The sequence below is a fragment of the Macaca thibetana genome, chromosome 16, assembly GCF_024542745.1.
Source record: "Macaca thibetana thibetana isolate TM-01 chromosome 16, ASM2454274v1, whole genome shotgun sequence".
In the NCBI taxonomy this organism is placed as follows: Eukaryota; Metazoa; Chordata; class Mammalia; order Primates; family Cercopithecidae; genus Macaca; species Macaca thibetana.
The window spans coordinates 18,482,748-18,505,020 of NC_065593.1; the positions used below are offsets into that span (position 1 = coordinate 18,482,748).

The window sequence follows — 22,273 nt, forward strand, 5'->3', positions numbered from 1 at the left end:
CGGGCGCCTGTAGTCCCAGCTACTCGGGAGGCTGAGGCAGGAGAATGACGTGAACCCGGGAGGCGGAGCTTGCAATGAGCCGAGATCCGACCACTGCACTCCAGCCTGGGCGACAGAGCGAGACTCCGTCTCAAAAACAAAAACAAAAACAAAAACAAAAAAAAAGTGGGCTGAGGTCGGACATAGTGGTTCACACCTGTAATCCCAAAACTTTGGGAGGCCAAGGCAGGTGGATCACTTGACGCCAGGAGTTTGAGACCAGCCTGGCCAACATGGCTTAACCCCATCTCCATCTCTACTAAAAATACAGAAATTAGCCATGTGTGGTGGTGCACACCTGTAATTCCAGCTACATAGGAGACTGAGGCACAAGAATCGCTTGAGCCTGGGAAATGGAGGCTGCAGTGAGCCAAGGTCACACCACTGCACTCCAGCCTGGGTAACAGAGCAAGATCCCATCTCAAAAAAAAAAAAGGAAATTCTGATACACACTACAACATGGATGGACCTTGAAGACATTATGGGAAGTGAAATAAGCCAGACACAGAAGGATAAATATTGTATGAGGTCACCTGTACACAGTTCACAGAGCCGTCAAATTCATAGAAACAGAAAGCAGAATGGTGGCTGCCGGGGCCGGGGAGATGGGGGAATAGGGAGTTATTATTTAATGTATACAAAGTTTCAGTTTGGGATGATGAAAAACTTCTAGATAATGGTGATCGTTGCACAGCATTGTAAATGTACTTAATGTCACAGAATGGTCCACCTAAAAAGGTTTAAATGGTAAGTTTTATAATATGTATACATATATATATATATATATATATATTTTTTTTTTTTTTTTTTTTTTGAGATGGAATTTCACTCTTGTTGCCCAGGCTGGAATGCAATGGCGCGATCTCGGCTCACCGCAACCTCCACCTCCTAGATTCAAGCGATTCTCCCGCCTCAGCCTCCCTAGAGGCTGTGATTACAGGCATGTGCCACCACACCTGACTAATTTTGTATTTTTAGTAGAGAAGGGGTGTCTCCATGTTGGTCAGGCTGGTCTTGAACTCCCAACCTCAAGTGATCCACCCACCTCGGCCTCCCAAAGTGCTGAGATTACAGGCATGAGCCACCGCACCCGGTCATACACAATTTTTTAAAAAGGCTTTGATGTAATCCCAGCACTTTGGGAGGCCGAGGTGGGTGGATCACTTGAGGTTGGGAGTTCAAGACCAGCCTGGTCAACATCAACATGGTGAATCCTGTCTCTACTAAAAATATAAAAATTAGGTGTGGTGGCAGGTGCCTGTAATCCCAGCTATTCAGGAGGCTGAGGCAGGAGAATCACTCGAACCCGGGAGGCGGAGGTTGCAGTGAGCCGAGATCACGCCACCGCACTTCAGCCTGGGCGACAGAGTGAGACTCTGGCTCAAAATTAAATAAATAAATAAAAGGGTTGGATGAAAATGAGACAAAATGTTAACAAGTGTCAATTCTGGGTCATGAGTACTCAGAGGTTTGCCATGTCATTATCCTAAGGGGAAAAAAAAAAAAAACACCCAGACCTCCATATGGTCAGGGACGTGGAAACAAGGTCCCCAGCAGGCAGGATGCCCCTGGAGCCGGCTCAGCCCTCTTCTGTCTCTTCCCTCCCCTGCCTATTTTTACCACATTATGGTTGCTGTGGAAACAAGGGGCACCTTGGGTTCCCAGAGCTCAGCCCAGGTGCTGCTGACTGAAGAATAAGGTCAGAGTGTGAATCAGATAAAAGCCCATTCGTCTGGGCCTTGTGTACACACACGTCTGCCCTTCTGACCGTGTCCAGCCAGTGACTGTGTCAACGCATGTACCCACAGGGATGCTCCCCGTGCACATATCTGCCCTCAGGAGGCAGGCCTGGGTCCTGGTGCACAGTGCTCAGTTTGCCTGCGTAGGTACGCCTGCAGGCATGGGGGCATATCACACGGTTACATGTGTGTGACCGCACAGCCCAGGACGGTTGTTAATATCAGAAATGGGGCTGGGCGCGGTGGCTCTCGCCTGTAATCCCAGCACTTTGGCAGGCTGAGGCGGGCAGAGATTCCCTGAGGTCAGGAGTTCGAGACCAGCCTGGCCAACGTGTTGAAACCGCGTCTCTACTGAAAATACAAAAATTAGCCGGGCGTGGTGGCACGCGCCTGTAATCCCAGCTACTCAAGAGGCTAAGACAGGAGAATCTCTTGAACCCGGTAGGCGGAGGTTGCAGTGAACTGAGATTATGCCACTGCAATCCAGCCTAGGTGACAGAGCAAGACTGTCTCAAAAAAAAAAAAGGTAATAATAATAATATCAGAGATGTGAAGGCAGGTAACATGTGTTGAGCACTGTGTACCAGGCACTCTGTTCCCGTTTCACCTGGATAATCTCATCTACGCCTCACAACAAGCGCATCCATGTGCAGGTACGATGATCGTCCTCAGACACAGAAACTGGGGCACAGAGGGGTTGCGCGGCTTGCCCCAGGTCACCCAGAGTATATGAACCTAGCCGCTAGAGCTGCACTGTGGTGGGGAACGTGTTTAAATGGCACTGGTTCCCACGAAGCTGCAAAGTCAGCTGCCTCATCACCACCACCTCAGTGCTGGCAGCACACAGGCTTCCTGGGCCCCACCCAGGCCTGATGAGGCAGAATCCCCAGGCCCCAGGGTGCGGCCCCGGAAGCTGCATTTTAACGCGGTCCCCTAGGTGAGTCTGCACTGCAGCCCGGGTGGGCAGCCATGGGTCCAGCCTACGTTCAGCTGCCTGACAGGGTTGAACAGGGCAGGGCAGGGTGGGACAGGGGCTGTCCCTCCCGAGTCCTGTTCCCGAGCTCGAGCTCGTAGAACAAAGTTCCTCAATTCCACGGGGCATCCGCTGGCGGCAAAACACCGAAGAAAGGGGCAATGGCTGCCGTCAACCCTCCCCCCGACGCCCCAGGGCAGGGCTCCAAAAGTCAGTTATGTGGCTTTGTGGTCTGCCAGGCACGGATTTCCGCCCACTCCACCCTCTCAGAATGAGCTGGGTGTTGGGGTTGGGGGGGGCGGTACCACACTGTGGTAACCTGCTGGTTCACAGCTCAACCCGAGGTAGGGAGGGGACGGCCACCTCACCTGGGTAACAAACAGTGAGAGAGCCCTAGCTGGGCACCCTAGAGGCTCCCGTGGTCTCAGACCCCAGGTGGAGAGGGACTCGGACAAAAACCACCAGACCCCTACGGCACAGGAGGAGCTACATGTGACCTGAGCTTCTGCCTGCTCCAGGGGCACAAGGAAGAGAGCCTTCCGTGCCGATGAGGAAGGGGCTGTGCATGGAGGAAGCTGCATTGAAGCTGGTCCTGGAAGGACGGGCAGGATGTGGACCCTGATGCTGACAGGGAAGGGGCGGTAAAGGCAGGTTCCCTGGGGGCAGAGCAGCACAGGCACAGGCGAAAGTGCCCGGCTACACACGGCAAGTTCCACCCTCAGGCTGGAGCCGAAGGTCAAGAGGAGGCACCATTGTGAGAAAACAAAACCAGAACGGACAGAAGCACAGAGAGGTTAAGTAACTTGCCCAAGGTCACCCAGCTGGTAGAGTCAGGATTTAAACGAGGCTGCCTGACTGCAAAGCCCACAAATGAACTAGTAAGGTGGGGTCCCCATTTGGTGTCCTTCTCTCCTTATCTTCTGTGAATATTTGAGAATGCTGTCAAGGTGAACCTATTAGGCCTAGAGCAGTGGTTTTCACCGGAGTCGGGGAGATTTTATACCACTGCCCCAGAAATAAAGCAACGTCTGGAGACTTTTTTTTTTTTTTTTTTTTTTTTTTTGAGATGGAGTGTCGCTCTGTTGCCCAGGCTAAAGTGCAATGGTGTGATCTCGGCTCACTGCAACCTCCGCCTCCCGGGTTTAAGTGATTCTCCTGCCTCAGCATCTCAAGTAACTAGGATTACAAGCACGTGCCACCATGCCCAGCTAATTTTTTGTACTTTTTCAGTAGAGACAGAGTTTCACCACGTTGGCCAGGCTGGTCTCGACGAACTCCTGACAGGTGATCCACCTGTCTGGGCCTCCCAAAGTGCTAGGATTATAGGTGTGAGCCACCGTACCTGGCCTGCAGACATTTTCATTATCACAGCGAGGGGTGGGTCACGGGCATCTTATGGATAGAGGCTAGAGAGGCTGCTCAACACCCTACCACACACAGGATGGCACCGCAAAACAAAGAGTCATCCAGCCTCAAGTGTTACCAGAAGCCTTGGCCCAGAGGGGCTCACGCCCACCAGAAGCCCTTTGAACATGCAACCTGACCTCAGTCATTGCCCAACCACTGATGGTCGCCACACTTGTGTATCCCTTGGGGAAGTGCTTCCCAGGTTTGGCTGCCTACTGGAATGAACGGGAGATCTTTTAAAAGTACAGCTGGGCGCACAAGGTCAGGAGTTCGAGACCAGCCTGGCCAACATGGTGAAACCCCGTCTCTACTAAAGATACAAAAACTTTGCTGGGCATGGCAGCAGGCACCTGTAATCCCAGCTACTCGGGAGGCTGAGGCAGGAGAATCGCTTGAACCCAGGAGGCGGAGGTTGCAGTGAGCCGAGATCATGCCACTGCACTCCAGCCTGGGCGACTGAGCCAGACTCTGTCTCAAAAAAAAAAAAAAAGTACTGATGCTGGCTCCCATCGCCCGACATTCAGATTTAATTGGAACTGGGTACAACCTGGGCATCAGAACTTCTTTTTTTTGAGACGGAGTTTCACTCTTGTTGCCCAGGCTGGAGTGCGATGGCGCGATCTCAGCTCACTGCAACCTCCACCTCCTGGGTTCAAGCGATTCTCCTGCCTCAGCCTCCTGAGTAGATGGGATTACAGGGAGCCACCACCACGCCTGGCTAGTTATTGTATTTTTAGTAGAGGCGGGGTTTCATTATATTGGCCAGGCTGGTCTCGAACTCCTGACCTCAGGTGATCCTCCCATCTCGGCCTCCCAAAATGCTGGGATTACAGGTGTGAGCCACCGTGCCCAGCCAGCATCAGAATTTTTAAAAGCACCTCCAGGTGAGACCAAAGTGCAGAAAAGTTTGAGAACCACTGTCCTGGGGGAGGGAAGGAAGGAACAAACTAGTTGCTATGACCCAAAGACAGTCCCCCACCAGCTGAGGGCTGGGGGTCCCTCCACCAGCATCCTGGCAGAAGAAGCCCCTCAGAGTCAGCACTACCAAGGTCTGCCTTCGGGCCAGGGCCTAGGAACAGGGAAGGCAGAGCTCAAGCCAGCTTGAGGGATGATGAGTTAGTCACGGCTGGCAGAGACCGGAGGAGGACGTTAATTCGAAAGCCTTTGTCACTGTCTGGGCAGCAGATAATGGGCCTGAACCGGGAGACAGGAGGAACCACCCCCCATGACTCAGAGGCTTCTCAACCCAGTGACAGAAAGAACTGGATCTGAAAGAGAGAAAAGGTTAATTGAGAGTCAGTCCAGTCTGGGAACACAGCCGAAATGACCGCCAGCCACTGAGGTCCAGGCAAGAGCACCGCTCTTGGGGGTGACCTGGGGAGAGGGATTTGGGAGTCAGCCACAAAGAAACAAGAGCTGAGACCTGAGGAGGTGACCAGGGCAGAGGGTCCGGCTGACTCTGGTCTGCAGGGTAAGCCACAGCCAGCTCTGTTCTTTAAAGTCTGCAGTTAGTTGTCAAGATTTTGTCTAAAACTCCAGATTTTTGGCCAGACGCCTGTAATCCCAGCACTTTGGGAGGCTGAGCCGGGTGGATCACCTGAGATTGGGAGTTCGAGACCAGCCTGGCCAACATGGCGAAACCTCGTCTCTAGTAAAAATACAAAAATTAGGCCAGGTGCAGTGGCTCACGCCTGTAATCCCGGCACTTTAGGAGGCCGAGGTGGGCGGATCACCTGAGGTCAGGAGTTCGGGACCAGCCTGCTCAACATGGCAAAACCCCGTCTCTACTAAAAACACAAAAAGTTGGCCAGGCCCGGTGGCTCACACCTGTAATCCCAGCACTTTGGGAAGCCGAGACGGGCGGATCATGAGGTCAGGAGATCGAGACCATCCTGGCTAACACGGTGAAACCCCGTCTCTACTAAAAAATACAAAAAACTAGCCGGGCGAGGTGGCGGGCGCCTGTAGTCCCAGCTACTTGGGAGGCTGAGGCAGGAGAATGGCGTGAACCCGGGAGGCGGAGCTTGCAGTGAGCTGAGATCCGGCCACTGCACTCCAGCCTGGGCGACAGAGCGAGACTCCGTCTCAAAAAAAAAAAAAAAAAAAATACAAAAAGTTAGCCTGGCGTGGTGGTGCGTGCCTGTAATCCCAGCTACTCGGGAGTCTGAGGCAGGAGAATCGCTTGAACCCAGGAGGCAGAGGTTGCAATGAGCCGAGATCGTGCCACTGCACTCCAGCCTGGGTGACAGAGTGAGACTCCGTCTCAAAAAAACAAAAACAAACAAACAAACAAAAAAGATTTCCAGCTGCTGTTATAAAATGGAAGGTCCGCTAAGACGGGCCAGCATTCTTGCAGTGCCCAAGAGCTGAGGGCCCAAGTCAGAAAGCAGCAAAGATGGAGCTGCTGGAGAAGCAGGAAAAGTACCAGGGCCCAGCACATCACAGGCACCGAGAGCTGCCCCTCACGTCCCAGCCCTGCCCTGACCACCTCTGTGTTGTCCTATTGCCAGCGGGCAGCACCCCTGCCCAGGGTCTCAGCTTACTGGTCTGCAAATCAGAAGGGTAAGGCTCATCACCTCCAGCTGTCCATCCTCGTGTCCATGGGGCTCCTGCAGGCTGCCTGCAAAACCTGAGCCCTTCCGACAAAGATCAGCCCAGGCAGGCGAGGAATCCCAAATATAGCCGAAGATGCCGGGGTGACCAGCCAAGGGGAGGGAAGAGTAGACTCAGGGTGAAAAGGCAGCCTTCCAGTGTGTGCAGGGCTCTTAGGGGGAAAAGGGGTGAACCTTGTTGAATGGGGGTAGGTGGGGACGTGCGGGCCAAGGGTCAAGACTGGACCAAGCAATGCAGTTACAGAGATTCCAGATGAAAACAGCGGTCAGCTTTGAGCAAGCGAAGTTGTACTGCAATAAAATAGGCATCCATACAAAGTAATGAGCTCACTGTCCCCAGAGGTAACCAAGCTCAGCCTGGGTGACTAGTTTTAGGGGCACAAGAGATTTGCATAAAGACTAATTTGACTTTTCTTTTTTTTTTTTTTTTTTTTTGAGATGGCGTCTTGCTCTGTCGCCCAGACTGGACTGCACTGGCACAATCTCGGCTCACTGCAAGCTCCGCCTCCCAGGTTCACGCCATTTTCCTGCCTCAGCCTCCTGAGTAGCTGGGACTACAGGCGCCCGCCACTGCGCCCGGCTAGTTTTTTGTATTTTTAGTAGAGACGGGGTTTCACCGTGTTAGCCAGGATGATCTTGATCTCCTGACCTCGTGATCTGCCCGCCTCGGCCTCCCAAAGTGCTGGAATTACAGGCGTGAGCCACTGTGCCTGGCCCTAATTTGACTTTTTTAATCTTAAGCCCTAAGATTCAAGGACCAGAGATCTGGGGGTCTCTCCTGAAGGCTCCCCTCTCCCTCTCCCAACGCCCCCAGGGAAGGCCATCAGGGATTATGTTCTGGACTCTGCCTCCCAGGGAGGGAAGGCCCGGGTGGTCCAGACAAAGCTCGCAAGGTCCACACGTGCTCCCCTCGCCCTTTACCTTGGCCTCAGCCCTCTATTCAGCTCCAGCAACTCCTACTGCATGCACGGCCCCCGCTCCCAGCACAGTCTTACCCAGACCTTCTCAGAGGCAGAGGAAGGAACTCTTGGGGCAGAGATGGGGGTCCCAGCACAAGCCAGAGGGGCCACTGACAGCCCCTATTGACACTCGCATTCCCAACTCCCTGCTACCTGCCCCAGAGAAGTCAGCGGGAGGAGATAGCAGGTGCCACAACACCAGCGTTGTCTCTCTATGGCCCCTGAGTGCTGCTTGGGCCCCTGTCCATCAGGAGCCTCTCCCATGGTGGCTGGAGAGGGGTGTCCTGACACACCCAGGGGTCTGCAGTGTATAGACAAGAAGCACCAGGGGTGCACAATCTGGGAAGGCACGAGTCTTTCCCAGTGGGAGCAATTCTTCCCCGGCCTTGGCCAAATCCAGCTCCCAGCGAGCCAGGCAGAGCCCTCTGGCCTCCTCCACAGGACCGTGAGCCTCCCCATCCAGGCCAGGCCAGCAAGCCTCTGGGCCTGGGGAGACCAGTGAGGAAGCCAAGTACATGGCCAGAGGCCTCTAGGGGTTCATGAGGACCCAGGGAGCTGAATGGGGTGAGGGGGGCCCTCTGAGGATGGTTGGGTCTCGGCTGGCAGGCCACAGGCCACCCATCCACATTTTCCTCTCTAGCATCCTTGCCCTTACCCTCGCACTAACACGGTTAGCCCTGTCCATGGGATCCACAAGGACCCTGCGACTCCACCAGCCACATGGAAAACACCCTCGTGGGCTCCATGAATAAGCAAAGCCCCTCCTGCCCACTGCCCCACACCCATCTCAGAAGACACCCCATTCCTAGTACCTACTGGCCAGGGCTGCCAGGCGGCTCCCTGCCTGCCCAGCAGCAGATCCCCACAAGACCTGGCCAAGTCCGGAGAGCTGTTTGTCCAATGAGAAACCAGAACAAGGACTCACCAGGGCTTCCTGGGCATGGCAGGGACTGGCCAGGAGGAGGGCCAGGAGCACATGGGTCCTGGAGTCTGCAGACCTTGCTGCCTGGCAAATGGTACGTCCAGGAGCAGCCCCAGTGCTTGGCAATGAAATCAAGCCACAGCCAACCGCCGGCTAAGTGCTCGCCTTCCTTGCTTCTCTCTGCAGCCACTCACGCCCCGAGACTCCAGGTCCCAAAACAGGCATGTTCATGGTTACCATAGGAACTCGCTACAGCCAAAAAAGGCACCACATAGGCACCCACACGGGCCCTCAACGCTCATGCCCACCTGCACGGGCGAGCGTGCACACACGCCTACACGTTTCTGCACACACCCACACACGCCAACACTGTCCTCAGGCACAGGGCCCATCCTGAAGAAATCAACGAACCAGAGTCTGCCACTCAAGACAGAAATGGGCACGTTCTCCTCGATCCACCTGGAGCGTATCTAACAGTGGGTTCTGTGGTGTGACCAGCTGTCAGTCACAAGGGCGGCCACACCAGCCGGTGCTCACCCGGAACTCACCTGCCAAAGGCACTCAGGAGCCGAGCCGGGCCAGCAAGGGGACGCCGTGCAGCTGCTTTGCCGGCCGCAGACCAGCCCCACGGCCCTCGGGATGCTGCTCTCTCCTCTGCCCCCTTCCGCGGGGCAGGAGGTATAAGGTGGGTCTCAGACAGACTGAACAGGAGAGTGGAAAGTGGAGGGAAGATTTTACATTCAGCCTTACTCCCTCCTCCCAGTTTGGACCCAAACCGCCCAAACTCCCTAGTTCTCTGTCTTCACGAATGGGACCAGCATCCGCCCAGCGCTCACAGGAAGCCTTCTGAGCGTCCTCACCTGACCCTTCTCTCACCTTGACCCCCACCTTCCAAACCAGCTCCAGGCAGGGAAGGCCACTCCCTCCAGCCCCATACTATTGTAGGACTGTCTCCTGAGTTCAGCTCAAAACAGGGTCCTTGTCACACCACCAGGAAAGATCAGGCTCTTGGACACAACAGAAGGGTGAGAACAATGGGATTTTTTGGGCAAAAGGAAAAAAACTCAGCAAAGCGAGAGAGGTTCCCGTTAACAGGCCCCCATCTCACAGACTGGATCCCCAGGTTACCACCTCCGAACGGGAATGGCCAGGATCCTCCCCGCCACAAACGGCACAAACTTCCCGAGGCTCCACCCCAGGGTGCAGGTCAGCGGAGAACCTCCGGGGACCTCTTTACGTGGCTGTCTCAATATCCCCTCCTAGCCTCCCTGCCTCCTCTCTAACCCTCCAGTCAGCCAAAGGGGCCCTCAGACTTGAGCTCACCATAGCATTCCCCAGGCCCAAAGGCCTTTGATCCAGCCCAGCTTCCAGCACAGCTCACCCACCCTCCTAGACGTGGCCCGCCTTTCCCCAGGCCCCTGCACTCCCACTCTCGCTTCTGTCTGGTAATAGTAACTGCTCCCAGGTCCTGCCTGCTGGAGCTGCTTCACACCCCACTGCCTTCGTGAGCGTCGGGCTGCCTGGAGTGCATTCTCTCCTCCCTGCTGACCTTACACACCCCTGGAGACAGCTCAGGCATCACCACGTCTCCAGGAGGCCCCCCTCCATCCTTTCTGCGGGCATTGCAGCCCTTGTCCCGTGCCATGGCAACTGTCTGTCTCCCTGCAGAGAGAGGGTAGGTGCCCAGTAAATGTAGGCCGAACTGACTCAGCTGTCTACCCCCAAAAACCTCAAGCTCCCCCTGTCCTTGACAACCCCAGCAAACTCTCAGCAGATGCCCTAGGTGCATAGGAGAAGAGCAGACTAAGATGAGTTGGCCCCAGAAGGTTCTAGAACATCGTCGTGGTGCCTCAAGGATTCTGGACTCGGTGGCCAAAGGTGGGGAAATGAATTAGTAGTTGTGGCCTCAACTGGTGAATGAAGAGTCATTAAATCAGAATCAACGGTCAGAGGCGGTGGCTCAAGCCTGTAATCCCAGTGCTTTGAGGGGCCGAGGCATGTGGATCACCTGAGGTCAGGAGTTTGAGACCAGCCTGGCCAACATGGTGAAACCCCGTCTCTACTAAAAATACAAAAATTAGCCAGGTGTGGTGGTGCACGTATTTTTTAGTAGAAACGGGGTTTCACCATGTTGCCCAGGCTGGTCTCAAACTCCTGGGCTCAAGCAATCCTCCTGCCTTGGCCTCTGAAAGTGCTAGTATTACAGGCATGAGCCACTGTGCCCCACCTTGTGCGTAATTCTTACAGAATGGGGAGGGAAGCCTGAGTTTAAAAGGGTTGTGGCAGACCAGGCGCGGTGGCTCAAGCCTGTAATCTCAACACTTTGGGAGGCTGAGGCAGGTGGATCACTTGAGGCTAGGAGTTTGAGACCAGCCTGACCAACATGGCAAAACCCCATCTCTACTAAAAATACGAAAAAATTAGCTAGGTGTGGTGGTGCACACCTGTAGTCCCAGCTACTCAGAAGACTGAAGCAGGAGGATCGCTTGAACCCAGGAGGAAGGGGTGTCACGGTGAGCCAAGATCATGCCACTGCACTCCAGCCTGAGAGAGAGGGAGACTCTATCTCAAAAATAATAATAATAATAATAATAGACCAGACACGGTGGCTCACACCTGTAATCCCAGCACTTTGGGAGGCCGAGGCAAGTGGATCATCTGAGGTCACGAGTTTGAGACCAGCCTGGGCAACATGGCAAAACCCTGTCTCTACTAAGAAAAATACAAAAATTAGCCGGGCGTGGTGGCACGTGCCTGTAATCCCAGCTACTTGGGAGGCTGAGGCAGGAGAATCGCTTGAACCCAGGAGATGGAGGTTGCAGCCTGGGCGACAGAGCGAGACTCCCTCTTAATAATAATAATAATAAAAGGGTTGCGGCAGAGAAGAAATCAAGCTTCCTGGCTGTGGCAAGCCCCTGCTCTCATGGACAACGTCTCCAGCAGCTGACACTGGAGTCTCTGACACTGGAGTCTCCAGGGACCGAGGACAGCTGCCCAGGGACATACTGAGCTCCTGCCCTTCACGGCCCCTTCCTTTCTAGTAGGATTTTCCATTCTTAGCTGGCTAAATCTGAAACTTAGAATAGTGGTGGCTGTGTGGTACCTTCTGGTCAAACCACGGTAGAACTGACATGCTGGCCCAGCCAGGCAGGAGCTCCTCCGGGCCCTCCGCATACTTTTCCTAGGGAAGAAATCAGAGAGCACAGCCGCACCCAGGTCCCATCACAGGCTTTGTCGCTTTCCAGAGGTGCCACTTCTAGGGAGCAAGGGCCAGAGCCACCCACTTAAAAGCTGGATTTTTTTCCTACATGGCAATGGATTTTAGACTTCCCCATCCCTCAGGAGTATGCATGAGAGTATGCCCCAGCAGTGGAGACGGGTTACCCTGAACCATCCACATGCTCACTCCAGGCCACCGCAGCCAGCCCCTGTGCGTGACGGTCACCACAGGTAGCTGGAGCCCATGCAGCAGACAGACAGACAGACACACACACACACACACACACACTTACACGCATCTCTTTCTTTAGCAAAGATGCAGGGGTCTCTCTGGAGGGAGTGCAAGGGACAGCAAAAAGGAGAAGAGGTTTTGGCCAAGTGCAGTGGCTCACGCCTGTAATCCCAACACTTTGGGAGGCTGAGGTGGGTGGATCACCTGAGGTCGGGATTTCGAGAGCAGCCTGGCCAACATGGTGAAACCCCATCTCTACTAAAAATAGAAAAAAAAATAGCTGAACATGGTGGTGCACGCCTGTAATCCTAGCTACTCGGGAAGCTGAGGTGGGAGAATCGCTTGAACCCGGGAGACGGAGGTTGCAGTGAGCCGACATTGCGCCACTGCCCTCCAGCCTGGGCAACAGACCAAGACGCCATCTCAAAAAAGAAATAAAGGACAAGAGGAGTGTCTCGGAGACTCCCAGCTCAGATCCTCCCCCTCTGGCTGCTCCTTCAAGGAGCTCCACAAGAAAACCCCAGGCACCTGGCCAACAGGGACCTCATGCCCCACGGGCCCCCAGAGCAGACTGGAGAAGAGGGATCCCCCCACGCTCAGCCTGTCTGTTTCTCTCCATCCTTCCACCTGCAAGTGATGGGCCAACCACGATGACCCATCGTTGATTCATTCAGCAAATACAGACTGAAAACCTGCTTTGTGCCAGGCACCGTGTAGGCCCTAAGGAGTCAGAGATGAAATGCGCAGAGCCCCTGCTCTCAGACTTCCATTCACACAGCCATGCATTCACTCACTCAACAGCGAGCCCCCACCATCACCAAGGTCCTGAGAAAAATGCGAAAGGACTCAAGGCATGAATGCAAACTCCTAGAATGTCAAGGCTGGAAGAGAGCAGGCTGGACGCTAATCCACCCCTCCCATTTCACAGACGGAGACACTGACCCAGAGAGGCTAACAATTTGCCCATGTGTTAGCCGGGGGCAATATCCCACACGCAAGCCTCCTTCTCCTGCACGGTACTGTTGCCACCTCCCCTCCAGTGTTCCGGCGTGGCTCCATAGCCCCTGTACCCCTGCACTGCAGGTACAAAGTAAATCCTTGCTTCTGAGTGTCCAACTCACCCAGGCACCACAGACCCCATTCAATCCAGGCCTCCAGCAAGGGGATGGGCCCCAGCAAACCAGAGGCCTTCTCACCCACGGTGTTGTGGAGGCGGAGGTGCATTGTGCGGCCGCGGATTCTATATACACAGCTCTCGAGAACATCAGGGAAAGAAAATGGGAAAGTAGGGCGGGAGGCAGGTGTGAGAACCACTCAGCTCCACCCACAAAGCACAGACCCAGATTCAAATCCCAACTCCGTGACTTCCTCCCTGAAGACCTTGAACGAGTTTCCTAAACTCTCTGGGTCTCCACTTTCTCCTCTGTAAAATGCAGATAGGAATGGTACCTGCTTCATGAGGTGGGTGCAAAGCCTCAGGAAAACAGTGCAATGAAGCCTTAGCACACAGTCAATGCTTCATAATGGTGAGGCCAGACCCCCGTCGTCAGAGCTGCATGCCTCAGGGACGCCTGGGGAGGCATCAAGGACAACCAGGTCCTTGGAGAGGTAGCCAAGGCAACCAGGAAGCATGGGCTGCAGCCCAGGAGTATCCGCTACGTGGCGGGGAATGCAGCGAGCTGCTGTAGGAGAGATGCCTCACCCAGCAGAGGCAGACAGAGGACGCATCTTGGTGACTCAGGAGCCCCAACGGTGGGCATTTGGCTGCCTCATCAATTGGCCATAAATGCAAGGGCTTATTTCTGAACTCTGAATTCTACTGGATCCATCTGTCTGTCCATCTTTATGTCCATACCACACTGTCTTAATAACCATAGCTTTGCAATACTTTTGTTTTTTGTTTTTTGTTTTGAGACAGAGTCTCGCTCTGTCACCCAGGCTGCAGTGTAATAGTGTGATCTCAGCTCACGGCAACCTCCACCTCCTGGGTTCAAGTGATTCTCCTGCCTCAGCCTCCCAAGTAGCTGGGACTACAGGCGCACACCACCATGCCTGGCTAATTTTTTGCATTTTCAGTAAGACGGGATTTCACCATGTTGGTCAGGCTGGTTGGAAACTCCTGACCTCAAATGATCCGCCCGCCTTGGCCTCCAAAAGTGCTGGGATTACAGGTGTGGGGCACCGCGCCCAGCCGCAATATGTTTTGAAATCAGGAAGAATGAGTCCACCAACTTTCTTCTTCTTTTTCAAGATTATCGTTGAACGTCGATGTGAATCTCAGGATCAGCTTATCAGTGTCTGCAAAGAAGCTCGCTGGGATTTTCATGGCAATGGGTTTCCAGTTCCTGGTTCAACCACTCCGGAGCTCTGGCTTTGCTTCCTCCCCTTCAGTTCCCTGGGGCACCCGGGTTTCTTTCCCATAAATTCCATCTTTTGCTTAACCAGATGACACTGGGTTTTTGTTTCTTGCAATCAAAGGAATCTTAACCAATAAAACTCGGAACACAGTGCCACGCACTGTCCCAAGCCATCATCCCAGTATCACCTTCCCAGATAATCACTCAGAGACCCCACTGGAGTCCCAATCTCAACCCTGACCCACGCCCCAAGTTTTTCACTCTACCCTGTGACTGCTGCACTTCCAGGTTACAAATATTATATTTACAAACAGGCCCTCCGTCGATAAATGATTGTGAAATTGAACTAGATGTCCCAAAACAGCACCAAAAGAACACTCTTACCATTCTACACCCCTTAGCAGCTCTGCTTCATGCCTGGCATCTCACTTAGTATACAAATGTGCTCTAGAAAACTCTAGGAAAACCGGACATTACTGTGCCCACTGGACAAAAGATATGGAAACTAAAGCCCAGAGAAGGGAAGCATCTTGCCCTGGGTGACTTGCCCTGACAGCTCCAGACTGAATGGTGTCTGCACTGATGCACACACCATGCCAAGCCAGCACAGGCATGGGGATCCCACTATCCTGCCTCATCTCTAAGAGCTACTTTAGAGGCCACCTCCTCCAGGCAGTCTTTCAGGACTACTCCATGACGACACTCCTGGCATCTGCTCTAGACCTTTTTTTTTTTTTTTTTGAGACGGCGTTCCACGCTTGTCTCCCAGGCTGTGGCATGATCTCGGCTCACTACAACCTCCACCTCCCGTGTTCAAGCGATTCTCCTGCCTCAGTCTCCCGAGTAGCTGGGATTACAGGTGCCCGCCACCACACCCAGCTAATTTTTTCTATTTTTAGTAGAGACAGGGTTTCACCATGTTGGCCAGGCTGGTCCCGAACTCCTGACCCCAGGCGATTCACCCGCTTCAGCCTCCCAAAGTGCTGAGATTACAGGCGTGAACCACCGTGTCTGACCTTCCTGGCATCAGCTCAACAGAGAAAGCGAAAGCCCTTGAAGGGCAGGAACAGTCTGTCCTCCATCCCGGCTTTGCTCACTGCCCAGCCTCATCTTTCTGAGCAAAACCAAACAAAGTGGGAAGCCTCTTATTTTGACCCTCTTCTATGCCAACCCTCAAGACTGCCCATACTTTGCCCAGGGACCTGCATCCAGGGGATGGACAACCAGTGCCGGCAACTGAATGGCATGACAGAGGGAGACCGGCCGGAAAAACCTTCTGTCAAGACGGGGGAGTGACAACCCAGAGGAGCTGCCTCGGAAGGAGGGCGACTCATTGGAGGAATTTTCCATGCAACAGCGAATTCCCATGTGCCGGGAGAATATTTTGAGCTAGAGCCCAATGCTTTTACCCTCCTAGAATTTCCCTCCTTTTCAATTCACTCCGCTGGAACAGATGGTGAGTCAGGACTCACTGCCCCACGGGAGGGGTGCAGCTGGAAGCAGGCTACGCTTTGGTTAAGTCTCAAAGGAAAAAGGGGATCAGGATGCAGACAAAATGGTCTGGCCAGAAACACAGAGGAAAAAGGAATGAAGGTGGTGAGGGAGGAGAGGTCAGAGGTTCTAGGAGAGGGCTGTGCCTGCTTAGGATCTCAGCAGACGAACCAAGAGACACACAGTAAATCGAGGCAGGCAATTCCCAGACCCTGAATCTGGCCTGGAAGCCTCAGAAAGCCCCAGGGCCAGGCTGCCCAGGCTGACATACCTGGCAACAAATGACTTGATGAGCAGCTGACACCACACACACACACACACACACACACACATAGTCAGGTCCTAGTAGGTGGGGAATGTCAGAAAGTAACTGACAGGATTGGGACTTCACATAAAAATTAAAGTGACAAAAAACATAATTATCTTTTTTTTTTTTTTGAGACAGAGCCTTGCTCTGTCACCCAGGTTGGAGTGCAGTGGTGCGATCTCAGCTCACTGCAACCTCCGCCTCCCAGGTTCAAGTGATTCTCCTGCCTCAGCCTCCCAAGTAGCTGGGACTACAGGCACGCACCACCATACCCAGCTAATTTTTGTATTTTTAGTAGAGATGGGGTTTCACCATGTTGGCCAGGCTGGTCTGAAACTCCTGTCCTCAGGTGATCCACCCACCTAGGCCTCCCAAGCCACCATGCCCAGCCCAATAAAATTATCTTTCTAAAAATTAAAGTGATAGGAAGATAATGGGCCTGGGTGGGCACGGTGGCTCACGCCTATAATCCCAGCACTGCCGGGCGCGGTGGCTCAAGCCTGTAATCCCAGCACTTTGGGAGGCCGAGACGGGCGGATCACGAGGTCAGGAGATCGAGACCATCCTGGCTAACACCGTGAAAACCCGTCTCTACTAAAAATACAAAAAACTAGCCGGGCGAGGTGGCGGGCGCCTGTAGTCCCAGCTACTCCGGAGGCTGAGGCAGGAGAATGGCCTAAAACCCGGGAGGCGGAGCTTGCAGTGAGCTGAGATCCGGCCACTGCACTCCAGCCCGGGCTACAGAGCAAGACTCCGTCTCAAAAAAAAAAAAAAAAAATCCCAGCACTTTGGGAGGCCTAGGTGGGCGGACCACGAGGTCAAGAGATCGAGACCAGCCTGGCCAACATGGTGAAACTCCGTCTCTACTAAAAATACAAAAAATAGCTGGGTGTGGTGGCGCACACCTGTAATCCCAGCTACTTGGGAGACTGAGGCAGGAGAATCACTTGAACTCGGGAGGCGGAGGTTGCAGTGAGTAGAGATTGTGCTACTGCACTCCAGCCTGGACAGAGCTGAGACTACGTCAAAAAAAAAGGAAAAGAAAAAAGAAAGATAATGGGCCCGAATGCTACACCTGCTACACATGCTCCCACCATTCTGGCCCCTGGTGATTCCATTCCCACCTCGACCTCTCCCTGAACACTCCCAGGATAAGAGTTTGTCCAGCCTCCTCCGATCCGGAGGCACCACGGACTCGGACTGGACTCGGACAAACACAACAGCCCCTCTTGGTCTCCCACAACCTGGGGGAACGAGGGCCCAACGGCGCTCCGATCCGCGTCATCTCTGACCTTTACAGAACAGGAAATTGCTACTTACTTGACCTTCAGACTTGCCAGCATGGTCTTGTCGATCCTGCCAAGAGAAAAGCAAGGGCTCCAGTCAGTGCTGAGGCTGATGACTCCCACATAGCATCTGCTCGGGAGGAGTCCCCGGGGCAGCCCAAACCACCAGACAGCAGGGCTCTGTCGGGCACTGGCTAAAGGGGCCAGTTCTCCGCTAGCGGAGGAGTGCTGGGAGGGCTGGGGCCATACACCACCCTATAACAGATTATTATTCTCCCCAGTTCAGAGATGAGGAAGCCGAGGCTGAGAAAGGTAAAATCACTGGCCCAGTCTGAATTCAGGTATCTCACATCAGGCCCAGGGATCACAAGCACTTTGTGTGCAGCCTCTCCCGTTATGACGGCTACCCTCACAAGAGGACCTGGCAACCCAGCTTCGTGGGTCAGCACGGATGTCAACATGGACGTCGGGTGGACATCCATATTTCCCAGGCGTCTGCTCTGGGAAGATGCAAGCATGCCCAGCACCAGGGATCCTCCCGCCCCAGGAGCTACCAGTCCATCCAGGGAGGCAGACCCCGCGCCTGGGGCAGACCCTGGTGGGTTGCATCGGGCACAGGGGTTCAGAGCGGGGAAGATCACGTTTGCTACAGACCGCCCTCACAGCCAGCTCCTCCACCCCCAGCCTGCGCCCGCCCTCGCTGGAAGGGGAGGCAGCGACACTGAGTTTCTATTTTTACCCCCTGCATATGCCAGCCCTTATGGCTGGCAAGGAGAGGCCCCTCCTCCCTCTCCAGAGGCAGAAAGGTGGGCAGTGTTCCCACTGTCAGTATCTCCTCTTGTGGGAGGGTCATGACCTCCGCTGCCACCAGCACCGCCACCAGCACCAATGCTGCCTGTCACATCACGACTCGTGTCACCATCACTGTCCGTGTCGCCACATGTCACCAACGCTATCATCAGTGTTGCCATCACTATCAGCTTCACTAACATTGCCACTGGCTCCAGGATGCTGGAAACCCTGGAGGCTCTTTCCAGCATCCTTGTCTGGCCCGCTCAGCTCTGCCTCAGGCATCCCACACTCACAGCTCCAGGGAAGAGGAGAGAGGACACGGAGCTGGGCCAGCTCACAAGTCACCCTGAGGCCTGGAGCTAGGGGCGGGTTCCTTTCACTCTGAGTAAACTCCCAGCGCCTTCTGACCTCGGTTCCAACGGCAAAGCAAGCAGCACCCTGAGGGGCCTGGCCCACGTCTCTCCCGGTTTCTTCCCCACATGTCCTCCTGAGTCCCTTCCTTAGGGCTTCCACTACTGTCCCTGAGGGTCTCACCCTGGAATCCCCACCCGCCCGGGGATGCAGACCCTCCTCTTCCCCCATTCGATGCACAGGCCCCCAGATCTAAGCGGGACTCAGAGCCCCGAACTCCGCTGTAACGTGTGCAACCCAGAGTCTCCCGATGGCCCCTCACAGGAGGGACTTAGGTTGTACATTTTCTTAAGGAATCTCTTAATTCTTTTTTTTTTTTTTTTTTAAGTAGAGACAGGGTTTCACCGGATTAGCCAGGATGGTCTCGATCTCCTGACCTCGTGATCCGCCCGCCTCGGCCTCCCAAAGTGCTGGGATTACAGGCTTGAGCCACTGCGCCCGGCTGGAATCTCTTAATTCTTACAACAGCCCTGTGCTGTGGGTAAGGCAGAAATCCCCCACTGACACATGGGGAAACTGAGACCCAGAGAGAGGAAGTGTCCCATTCGAGTTCTTCAGTGGTCGAGGCGGAGTCAGTGCTGGAACCGGGGCTCCTGGTGCGTGCACCTCTGACCGCCGTGGGGTCAGCCCTGCCCACCGCACGCCTACAGGCACCGTGGTCACAGGAGCCCCGGTCCGAACCACGCCTACACAGCGGCCAGCCCACCGGGGTTCCCACACCAGGGTGTGCCCTCAGCAGGGCGGGGATGTGGTTTTGGAGAGGCTGAGATGGGAGATGAAGAGCGACTGCGAGGCTGGGCCTTTCCCTTTCAGGAAGCCAAAGCTCCTGGGCGCTCCTCCCTCTCCCATCCCATCCCACCCTCCCTCATCACCTTGTCTGCCCCTGGTGCCGGAGGTTATCCACCCTGCATCCAGTGGAGCTTGGAAAACACCAGCCCCAGAGATTCTGTTCACTGTCTGGAGGGACCAGGGCTCCAGGAACCTGTGACATCCCCTCCCAGCTGACAGCCATCCCAGATGAGGAGGCCCAAACCCCAGTCTCGCCCCCTTTCTTGCTGCCCTAACCTTCCAAGCCCGGAAGGCCCCGCCATCCCCTCAACCTCAAGGGTCCCCAAGCAGACACCCGCTGTGTGCGAAAGACCTCAATCAGTCCACAAGCATCCACTGAGCCTGTGTGACGTGCCAGGCTTCCGCGTGAACGCGATGGGGCAGGGCCTGCCCTCCTGGAACCCACAACCCAGCGGACACTGAGTCAGCACACGGGGGCCTCTGGGACATCCTAGGGCCCTTTCTCCACCTTTGGCTCTGCCTTGAAGGCAGCCCTGGGCAGCCATGCTCCTGTCTTCCCCCTCACCTGCCCAGATTCAAGCCTCAGGCCCGGCTTTGCCTTGTGCTCTGAAGCTGTGGGTCTCAACACAGAGGGCTTCCTATGGAATGAAGCTAGGCTGAGACCGGGACCTGTGCACAGGGAGCTTTCTGACGACCAGCCTCCCATCTGCCCCACAGATCCCAGACAAAGGCGGGCCTTGGAGGGCACAATCTCATTGCTGGGCCCTGCCCTGCAAGGCTCACAGCCAAGACACACACACCCCTCCCAACCATAAGCCAAGTCCTCTGCTGCCTCCCAGACACTGGCACCTACCCTCAGGGCGGCAGCTCCTGACCCAGGCGTCAGGGAGGGCCCGAGAGCAGACACAGGCGATGCCGTGCCATCTGCTCGTCTGCACCATCGCATCTGCCAAACGTGGAGCGCCCACGGTCCCTCCCTGCCAGAGGATGGATGGCAAAGTGCTTTTGAAGAGGAGGAAGAGGGAAATAAGCCACACACGGAAGCGAAAAATTACCGAGGAACACAGCCCCTCTCCCCCTCGCCCTTCGTGCCACCCCCATTAGTCCACCATTTTCCACACGGGGACACCCCCTGGCCACCTCCCTCAGGGGCCTCTCCCAGTCTGACAACGCCCCCAGCCCAGGCACTGAAAGGAAACCGGTCGTGGAAACCACCAGACTCTGTTCCCCAGCTGCGGAGAAGCTGCCAGCACTCGGAACCAGAGACAAGCCTTTGGCCTTCGTGTGCCTACTTTCTGCCCCCTGGGGAGGAGAGAGCACATCCCTCGTCCCAGACGGAAGCTTAGAGGCAAGAGTGGCCAGAGGGCCAGGCAGAAGGCTGGGGACTGACACAGCTGCTCAGGCTAGGACGCAACTAGGGTGGGCTGCCTGGGGTGCAGGTGAGAGATCTCCTCTCACAACCCACCCCCAAGAGAGCAGGCAGCCCAGAGGTCCAGCAGGTCACAGATTCCCCCGCCACAAGGCCACACCGACAGCACAGACAGGAACGTCACACACACAGACACACAGACACAGAAGGCCAGAGGTGCAGACAGGCAGCTGCTCACACGCACAGGCACACACCTCACACACGGTCACACGGACTGGCAGTCATAGCCACACACACACGCCTGCACACACAGGCTCAAACGCACACACACACACTTACACACAATCCCAGACATGCACACACACACACGGGAACCTGCGGACACACAAACACACACATTCAACTGCAGTCACACACACTCATGCTATCCACCTCCCCATGGGCAGCTGGCGCAGACCTCCAGGATTCGCCAGCAGACTGTGCCCAGGGACAGTGGGGAAGGCTTACAGTCTCTGATGTCCCCACCAGGATCCTGCATCTCGACCTGCCAGGGCGTCAGCAGACCCAGCTCTCAGGCACAGCCCGAGCCCCTCTGCTCCCATGGCCCCCACTGCACTTAACAAGACTTCACTTCTAAGTTCTCTCCCGTCGTTCAACCACCCTCCCACCTGTCACCCACCATCCGAAGCCCCCAAAGGAGACACTGCGCTTCCGGCCAAACATGGCTGTGGCTGCAGACCCCGGGTTCCCAGCGATGTCCCAGCGATGTCCCCGGGGCTGTCCGCAAGAGGGCCGTGGTACAGCGGGGTCAGTGCCGGCGCAGGGCGGGGAGCCCAGCGTGGTACCTCCCTCTTCGCCTGCCCCCAACCCGAGCTTCCTGTGGGTGAGGCTGCAGAGCTGGGAGGTGTGTCCTGCACTCCAGGAGGCACCAAGATAGGCCGAGGAGGTTGTGGAGGGCAGCTTCCCCACACCCAGAGGAACCCACAGCTCCGGAAGGGGCTCGGCTGGCAGATTGCTCCACAGCCCCAGTTAGCAGCCCGGCCCACACAGCCCCAGCTTCCTGGAACCCAAAGGCGCCCCAGGGATTCCCACAGCCACGCCTAGGAGGGACGGAAAGATTCAGCTGGAAGCCTCAGGGGCGCCTGAGCACTGAGGCCCTTCACGCCCACTCCCGAGGGCTGCCTGAGACAGGGACCTTCACCTGCCTGCCCCACCATGGCTTGGCACATGCCAGAGGAACCAGCCACACACGTCATTCCACTAGCACACGTGAATGTAATATACATGCACACGCGTGGGCACAGGGGCACATGGGATGCACACATGGACACACACACTCAGGATACCCAGGTACACACACATACACGCA

General features: G+C 55.3%; 1 protein-coding gene across 3 annotated transcripts in view; it reads right to left on the minus strand.

Annotated features, from left to right (window-relative positions):
- The window catches only part of RAP1GAP2 (RAP1 GTPase activating protein 2), a 276,444-nt gene that overhangs the window by 233,587 nt on the left and 20,584 nt on the right, over positions 1-22,273 (minus strand). Inside the window, exons 1-2 of one of the 3 annotated variants that reach the window (XM_050765815.1) lie at positions 21,584-21,863; positions 17,578-17,613 (exon numbers count right to left, since the gene is read on the minus strand). In XM_050765815.1, the coding sequence (XP_050621772.1) occupies positions 17,578-17,613; positions 21,584-21,627 (80 nt within the window). In that variant the 5' untranslated portion in view covers positions 21,628-21,863. Of the gene's footprint in view, positions 1-8,654; positions 9,221-17,577; positions 17,614-21,583; positions 21,864-22,273 lie in introns of those variants that run through there. The other 2 variants (XM_050765818.1, XM_050765817.1) reach the window with 2 other exon arrangements.